Source organism: Cydia fagiglandana, chromosome 11, assembly GCF_963556715.1.
Source record: "Cydia fagiglandana chromosome 11, ilCydFagi1.1, whole genome shotgun sequence".
Taxonomy (NCBI): domain Eukaryota; kingdom Metazoa; phylum Arthropoda; class Insecta; order Lepidoptera; family Tortricidae; genus Cydia; species Cydia fagiglandana.
Window position 1 is genome coordinate 291,025 of NC_085942.1, and position 9,269 is coordinate 300,293.

A 9,269-nucleotide genomic window follows, 5' to 3' on the forward strand; every position below is an offset into this window, starting at 1 on the left:
ATAGGCTTTTTCAAACCCTAGCCAGTCCGACGCGTTTCCGTCGTACGCCGGTAAGTCGTGCACTTGCCGTGGCACGTATCTCTTATGACCCAGCTTGCTGATGGCCTCCGCTAACCGATCAATATCAGATAGAGGCTGGCTCTTCGGTAGCGGCGGCAGCAGCTGGGGTGACGTCGTGCGCGGCAAAGGCGGTGCGGGCACTCGGAACGGGATGGCGGCTTCATGTTGCGGCGATGGCGTACGCGGTACGGCGGGGGTCGGCGCGGCGGCGGGGGTGTTGTCGAGCCAGCGCGTTACGCGCGCCGTTATTTCTCCGCTCGCAACACTGTGCGCTGCTTCGCCCTCCTCTTCGTCCTGTACCTGTAGGTCGGCCATGTCCAGGGCTAGCTTCTTTTTAATAAGATTTTCTTTTATTTTGGCCACCTCAAGCTCTGCTTCGTACTCAGCGCGTAAGCGCCGTGCATTGAGGGAGGCCTGGCTTAGTTTCGAGCGTTTCGACGTGTAGCTGGCCACGCTGGCGTCGCTCCTCGGCCGCACAGTGACCTCTGTTGCCGGCGTCTTCAGCCCGGACGGCGGTATTTCATCTCCGTGGCCTTTCTGGCCACCCACCGAGGGGGCACGCTCTGGCAGCAAAGATGGCGCGTGCTGTGATACGCCGGCACCCGATGGAGTCCCCAATCCCGAATCTGGCGGCTTCTTTATCATCGCTCTAGATTTGCTACGTGTTCTCCGTTTATTCTCATCACTCATAGCTAAATAATTTCACTTATCCGAACTCGTAGGACCATTTGTAAGTGAAGGGCGGGGTTGATTGAAAGAAACTAAAAAGCTATTGTCCAGAACTACTTTATGTATAATGTCACAAAAGGGGAAACACATAGAAAACACAAAAACTAGCGGAAAGAAACAAATTACAACGGGATTTTGGCGCGCAAATTACTTATGTAAGTACGTATTATCTCTCGCTATGCGCCGCGAAGACTGCCTCGTGCCGCGCTCGTGCGCCGGTCGGTGCCGGCCAACCTTGAGGTGCGGGGGGCCTCTCCCTTCCCCTCGGCTCGTCTTGGCGTAGCATAGTTATTATTACTTATTTAATAAAATAAATTTCGGACAGTCGTGCTACTTAACAGACCCCTAATGTTTTTTTAAAGGTGCTGTTTCGAGTTTAGTGTTAACTACTGACCTTCTTTGAGGAATTTAAACTGTCAAAGCTTTCCTTTGTGAGAAGACAGAGAAAAAACATTTTTTATATATAGCTTTCCTTGTTTGTTCATGCCATGTCATAGGTATGTGACGTATTAGGTAATTATTTATTTTCGTTGTTGACTTTTGTATTAAGATTGGTACAAACGGCGGCGCTTTTAACTGTCCATCGGTGGACCTTATGCCTTTTTTAATAAGGTTTACGAACTGTCAGTTAACAGTGTGGTGGTGGGCGATAGTATGCGGTTTGTAAACATAGACCGAATTAAACCTAGGAGTTTTTTTATTAAAGATATAATAAATCGTCTATTTTACCTACTCGAAAAAAGTGGACTATATCTAAAATTATCCCTTCATTAGTTATAGGTCTTGTAACATATTTTTTACAACTAAAGACGCTTATTATATTTTACTTATAAATTAATTTTTAAAGCTCTATTGATAATAAGACTTTAAAAACATCTAATAAAATTCAGGTACTACCCTTATACTTTTGTAAGTCAGTAAGTGATGCTTACTTAAAACTTATTGGGAAATCAAAGAACTCATAACTACCTATATTAAAATATTTAAATTTACTATTCCATCTCATGCGTTCAATAAGGCCCGGGACCGGGCCTTGTCACCTGCACTGACAGAGGGCCTTTTTAGCCCTGCATAATATTAAAGAACTGTGTCCCGGATAGTATGGGTTCTGGGCCATGACCATGACGGGTCCCGTAGTAACTTATACAGCGTGTAATCGTTAAGTGTAGCCAGGCTATAATTCCGTAAATATAACTGATATCAGAAAACTTCAAATTGATATCGAAAGTACGTTACCCAATGAGTAAAATTACATTAATAACTTTTTTAAATAAAAGCGATGATAAACTGTAATAAAATAATAAAACTACCGTTTATGAAATAATAAATATAACATTTATTTTTTAAGGAAGTATATTTCTGTGGCCCTAGTGAATAAGGGTACAAGTATCGGACAGCGCAGTTGTAAAAGGACGTAAGTTCCAAGTAACACTTATGCCCTTTTACACCTAAGCTGCGCGAGACTTGTACCCTTTTTCACTAGGGCCACAGATTTTTTGTTCAGAGTAGTTTCTCGAAATGACACCCTTCTTGTGCGATACATTGACGGGCCCTCTTAAATATTTCTAAATGAACTTTGCGGTGTAATTAAAAAATATATGTTAGATTTATTATTTCATAAACGGTAGTTTTATTATTTTATTACAGTTTATCATCGCAAATAATGAATCTCAAGCAGTTTTATCTCTTACGACACCAACGTTCTTTGAAGGGTGAGTCGTCGTACTAAATGTATGGGAGGGTTTGAAGTTAATGTCTGGGATATTTCTGTTGTTATTTAAAAAGTTATTACTGTAATTTTACTCATTGGGTAACGCACTTTCGATATCAATTTGAAGTTTTCTGATATCTGTTATATTTACGGAATTATAGCCTGGCTACACTTCGCATCGATAGAATATATCGTTCTTATGAGCGTATTTGGTGGGCATACCTTGTTAGCAAAAAAATATACCGCTTTATAATAGGCTGGCACTGGTGGCAGAAACCCATTTCATTTGTAAAATTATCGCCTGTAATTTATCTGTAAAATATTAAAACATTATATTCACACTTTTCAAATGCCAGATTAAATTTTTTTTCAACATTTTTAATGTTTGACTTTGCCCATAATTCAATTTAAATAGAAATCATCACATTCATCAACGCCACGCGCTATTAATTATTATTCACAAAAAATATATGAGTGCCTATTTTTAAGTGATACTTTTTAGAACGAGAAATAAATGAGCAACTTTTTACAATTTTTTATTTAGTACAAATCTCCACACTGTGATTGTAAAGACCAAAATTGTCCTAAAAAGATACATATAATTTTCATTTATTGTGCAAAAATCAGTTTGTTTGTATGAAAAGGTATAATGATTATTTGAAAAACTGGATTCCCCGTCCCTAAATTATACAAAAATAATATACAACTTGCCCTAGTTGCTAAGAGCATGAAGAAATATAGCATAGATTGGACCTGGGGAGCCGACCATTTCCCCTCTTCCCTTCTTTTTGGTACACGGTACGATCACGTTGCTACCGGGCCAAATCAGCCCATTATTTGGTAATAAAGACACGCAAGGCATCTAACACAACTAATAAAACCTCCATGAACGGCCTCATTTAACGGCCTCCTAGCCTAGTCGGTAGTGACCCTGCCTACGAAGCAGGAGGTCCCGGGTTCGAATCCTGGTAAGGGCATTTATTTGTGTGTTTATCACAAATATTTGTTCCTGAGTTATGGATGTTTTCTATATATATATAAGTATTTATATAGCATTATATATTATATATATCGTCGTCTAGTACCCACAACACAAGCTTGTTGAGCTTGCCGTGGGACTAGATTGATTTGTGTAAAAATTGTTTCAATCCGACTTTCAATCCGGAGGTCGCGGGTTCAAATCCTGGCTCATACCAATGAGTTTTTCGGAACTTATGTACGAAATATCATTTGATATTTACCACTAGCTTTTCGGTGAAGGAAAACATCGTGAGGAAACCTGCATACATCTGCGAAGAAATTCGTAGGTGTGTGTGAAGTCCCCAATCCGCATTGGGCTAGCGTGGTGACTATAGCCCAAGCCCTCTCGCGCATGAGAGGAGGCCTGTGCTCAGCAGTGGGACGTACATAGGCTGAAATGATGATGATGATGATGATGATATGGTATCCATGAAGAATCTTCAGATTTATAAACGGCAATTAAGCCACCAGTATTGAGTTGCATATAAATCATATGCCCACTTCAATTAATAATGAAACTATTTTTCCGTGAATATACTCGTAAACCTCTATCCGTTAGTATGCAATTCATTAATGGACGCACCATGGCCCAAATCGGGACTCGGTTCTTTAACACGTAATGTTAATAATCAGTGAACATCATTAATTACGCTCAAATGCTTAAGTTTAAGTACAGGAAAAAGTACATATGTATGAGCTGTACTTTTAATTGTTAGTACAATCGGCATCAAATAGATAGTGACGGCCAAAGTGACCAAATATAGCTATAGGATCTAAATGTGAACGAATAAGGTCAGGTGAGGCATATAAGGCCCACCTTTATTTTAACTAAAATAAAATCAGGATATTATTACCAATTCAATTCAATATAGATTTCTCATTTGTTCATGTTTCTTCATATACCAAAATAGTTATAAAAATATTCCGTCGCTTTTGAAAAATACACGTTTTATAAATAAACCATACCATGTTGGTTCGGAACCGGGCATTGTTACTTGCACTGTCAGTGGGCCTTCTTAGTCATAGTACAAGTTCAAGAATAACAGAAAATATTACCGGGCCTTATTACCTTTTATCATGAATTAATTTCATCTTCAATTTAAAATGGTCTATAGTAAAATTAGGCCTACATGAGTCATGGAAAAACAAATTGTATTTTATTTAGAAAGTACCTATATGTTGTTCATAATCTTCAGTAAGCTTACCTCTAAGAGTCTATCTATTATAATTAATGTAGATTGACAGTTTATTTAGCAAATTGTACTTTTACCTTTAGGTTTTATGTCGGAAATATCTCACCCAATTTGTACTGAATAACGGCTCGATTCGGGAAATGAATTAGAAACCCACTAGATATGAAATAGTAAAGATATGTGACGTTCCACTGCAAAAGGTACCTTATGGTGGCTGGCGCCACGATTCGAGAAATGAATTAGAGATTCACTAGATATGAAATAGTGAAGATATGTGACGTTCCATGGGAAAAGGTACCTTATGGCGGTTGGCGCTTACGCATAGCGCAGCAATAATATTGGAGCGGCGTTAATAATAGCGTAAGCGCCAACCACCATAAGGTACCTTTTTCCGTGGGACGTCACATATCTTTACTATATCGTATCTAGTTAGTCTCTAATTCATTTTCCGAATCGCGCCGTAAGACAAGACCTCATAAATATAAACGTTCACTGAAAAAAACCAAAGGCATTTCTGATTTGTCGTGATTGTTTCACCGGATGGTCTTATCGGAAGATCAGCGCTGGAAGTCGCCAGCAACATGCTGAGGTGAGACCATTTCGTGGCACTTTCTCTTTTTTATGTTTCTCTGTTCAGTATAAGTTTTTATTTTGTGTTTGTGCTTACGAATAAAATTATTTCTATTCTATTCTATTCTATAATTTTAACTGAGTTATCGTTTTGCAACGAATATCAATGAAATAAAAGCACGTTGTTATTTGATAGATACATTTATATAAACATCGTCACATGAAACCAATATAGGTACTCGTAAACCAGACCATTGCGATGGAAATATCGTTCTTTCAACTGATAATATAGCCACAAAAACTCGCTGAGACTGCAGGTCGAGTCTTGATTTCAATTTCTTGATGATATATCATTGAACTAACTTTCAAAGCACGTTATCACGCTATCGCTCTCAGAATAGCAACAAAACTGGTTGAAACTAAGAATTTTATTGCTGATATTATGTGAACAACATTGCTTCGTCTTCATAAATAAAATTTTAATAATTTATATTGTTTACGTTAAAATGTGAAGAAATTTGTTGATAAATTGAATTAAATTGTCTATCTAGTATATTGACATTATGTCATATATGTTTTTAAAATGACGTAATATGAATGCCAGCACAATGAAAATTTATTCCAATAAGATAAAACAAATCTTCAAACTTTTTTAATTTTTAGTGAATTAGGAAGAAACTAATTACACTGATTTGGTTGTGTTCGTATATTTTTTAAATAATTTGTTATATTTTTAAAGTATTATGACTTATGAATAAAAACAAATAAAAATTTTAATGACTCTGGATCTCCGTGTGACATTATTCATTTACCCTATTTATTTTGAACACAGTTTTTCACTGGTATCATCATTCGTATACGGACATGAATTTCTGTCAATATATATGACAAATTCTAATGTCAGTTTGGGAGAAACAAGTACGCGTCCGCTTCGATCGGCCCACAGCGGGCATCTGAGGAGAAGGAGAATTTGACAGATATGGCGGATGTATGGAAATTTTACGAAAGTTTACGTTTAAGATTGAATTTCTCTGTAGCCTTTAAGAGGAAAAATAGAAAAAGCCTGATTCGTTGTAGTCTAGTTATCTGGCTTTCGAAATCACTCGATTTTGTAGCATGAGCATCGATTTTTTTATACAAATTTTACTAAACGCTGACACTCGTTCATCACGTTTTAGGTACAACTTTGCATGAGTGTATTTATTATATTGTAAAAGATTTCAAATTTTCAAGGGTGATTCGTTGTAAACACACTCTTTGGGATAATAATGATATTTATTATAATTTTTTTTATCAAGAGATGTGGACGCTAGCGACTAAACGGTGACTGCCTTTTTCGCTGATTTTGCTCGATGCAGTCTTAATACAAAATATATCTTAAAACTAAAAACACAATTATGGCTGCGATGCAGTTCGCAACCCCGCAGTGTCAGGGAGCCGGCCGCGGAACCGAATATATATAGGCTGAAGTATACCTGCAGACTTTCCTGCAGAGAGCGAAGATCAGGCGATATTTCCCCTGCCTCGTTCTCGCGGAGGTAGCTCAGCACCACGTTGCAACAGTAGTTGCACACGCGGAGCCCGCCCGCGCAACCAAATATCTGACCTGTATAGATTATAATCAATCAGATAAAGTTTACTTCAAACCTGTTCATTACAAAATGCTTCGATAAAAGCTTTGCAATAATATTGCTTTGCCAATCCATAATACAAAAAGGTTATACTAACTTGCGTATTTTATGAATGTAATTAATGTTCTGATTCGCACCACAAAAAGAAATACGTAAATAAATACACTAAAATTACAAAGCTCGATACGTATTTTGCCTCTCTATAAAAGCAGCCATCTGGCCAAGCAGGGACTCCGCTGGCATACGGCCGGCAGTAGACGGAGGCCTTGTACTACATGGAAACGATCAGTTGAGAAAGAGGCTGGCTGGAAGTAGCCGGATCGTGACAAATGGAGGATTCTTCTACGAGCCCTATGTCCCTAATGAGGGATAACAGGAATGCATCATCATCATAAAGGCAAGCTGGAGATATTGACGGCCTGGTATCCGTGTCCGGCAACACTTTTATGTACCTGGCACTCGCTGAGAGCAGCATCGCCCGCAGAACACCTGCCCGCACACGCGGCAATGATGGCGCCGCCGCAGGGTTCCAAACCGCGCCGCGCACTCGTAGCATTCCCGAGATATGTCGTCCGGCATCCAGTAGCGCGCTAGCTCTGTGTCCGAGTACTTGGTGCCACTCTGTGCCCAACACAATTAACAAATAATCAAGTTTACTTTATTCACAGTGTTAGCGGAAGTAATTACTAAAACTTGTTAAAATTTTAGCTATCTATGTCAAACAGTGCAAGATTTGACCCACACTAACACATACAAAACATACATACTTACAGGGCAAGGTAATTAAAGCTTGTATTTTTTGTCTCAATGCTACAATAATGCGGTTTTCATCTATTTTTTGAAATGTACCTCCTACTTTTGCACTAAAGATAGATTTATAAGACAAACGGCTATTGGTTCTTTAATCTTTTATCTCCATTATTCTCTACCAGATTTTTAAAGAAATGGACACTTATTTTTTATGGTTATTTTAAACATTGTCTAAAAAAACACTTTACAAAAGTATCTGGATTGCTGTGAAGGATCTTATTTATACGAAATCTACATATTTGGGTTCGTCTTTGACGTCTCGTAAATCATGTCTAGGGATTTCATTTGAAACTAATTAACTCAAAAGTTATGGCCAGAAAACCAGTTTATTTGGCCTAAAATTATTCATCTTTAATGCCAAATATCTCGAAGACAATGAACTTTGAAGTAAATATGGGATACAATATTGCTTATAGCCACTACTATTCATATGATAAGCTACAAAAGACAAGAAAACTAAGATCGAAGGTCATTGTGGGGGAGCCTCTTAAATAGAATATAACATAAAACATACCCTACGCATCCTGTTTATATTGCTGTGCACTAAACTTAAATGTTTAGTTGTCTAATCCTAGTAAATTTGAAGATTTATAATTAATTTCCAACTTATTAAAATGTTAAAATTTTTAACATTACTTTACTCTAAACTGTGGGCGTAATTCATTGGGCATGATGTAATGAAATAGGTAATTTGAAACTGTAATTATGCTATCCCTTTCATGCAAAATGATTAGCCGTTATCAAATAATCGCGCGCCTTTACGAATGTTCCGTTTCTGACTCGTAAACTCATTCATTAGCAACTGTGTCAAGGAAATAAAACTGTAACATTGCATCTATTTCTTAACTTCAAACCCGATTCAATAATGAGTACTCACACTAGACCCCAACGCAACTAGACTGCTGATCCTTCTCAAAACATTCTGCAAACTTCGTCCTTCAAACTCGACCGCGTAGCTCGCCTGTTCCGGTTTATCGTCGTATTCCTGCTTGTTCACATCCTCGTCCTGAGGAGACACCTCTTTACCGTCTCCCACAGCTTTGTTCTGACTCTCGCCCGTCTCGCTGGGCGAGAAGATCGGAAACTTCCACAATTTGTTGAAGAACGTTGATACCCCGCTTTGGGATGATTCGGGCTCGAAGCGCGGAAACTCCGTGAGCTGGGATGTGTCGTACTGATCCATTATGGATAGTACAACGGCTTAATTATTCAGCGGATGTAAAACATGAATAATAGCATCTGTTTTTGCTATTGAAAAGCGATGAAAACAAGTCGATTTTGGTTAAGTTGTCAATGTCAATCAGCTGAAGCGAAAGTTGTCAGATTTTAAAAAGTAAACTCCCCAAAAAAATTAAAATAAATAAAACTCTACCAATAATAATAAAAAGTTGTGTCTTTTGTTATCTGTTATCTTGGACATTTTTTACGTTAAATTTTTGTAAAATGTTGTTAGTAATGGTCAAATAATGTCATTCCTTTTTATGTGCTTCTTTTATCTCTCTTAATTTACCACAAAGCGGGGAAACTGGCAATTGCTTGCAACAT

General features: G+C 38.0%; 1 protein-coding gene across 1 annotated transcript in view; it reads right to left on the reverse strand.

The window, feature by feature from the left end:
• The window catches only part of LOC134668770 (putative 1-phosphatidylinositol 3-phosphate 5-kinase), a 71,453-nt gene extending 62,352 nt beyond the window's left edge, over positions 1 to 9,101 (reverse strand). Inside the window, exons 1-3 of the mRNA XM_063526228.1 lie at positions 8,602 to 9,101; positions 7,367 to 7,535; positions 6,759 to 6,889 (exon numbers count right to left, since the gene is read on the reverse strand). Of these exons, the coding sequence (XP_063382298.1) occupies positions 6,759 to 6,889; positions 7,367 to 7,535; positions 8,602 to 8,907 (606 nt within the window). The 5' untranslated portion in view covers positions 8,908 to 9,101. The remainder of the gene's footprint in view (positions 1 to 6,758; positions 6,890 to 7,366; positions 7,536 to 8,601) is intronic.
• Between the last annotated feature and the right edge of the window lie 168 nt (positions 9,102 to 9,269).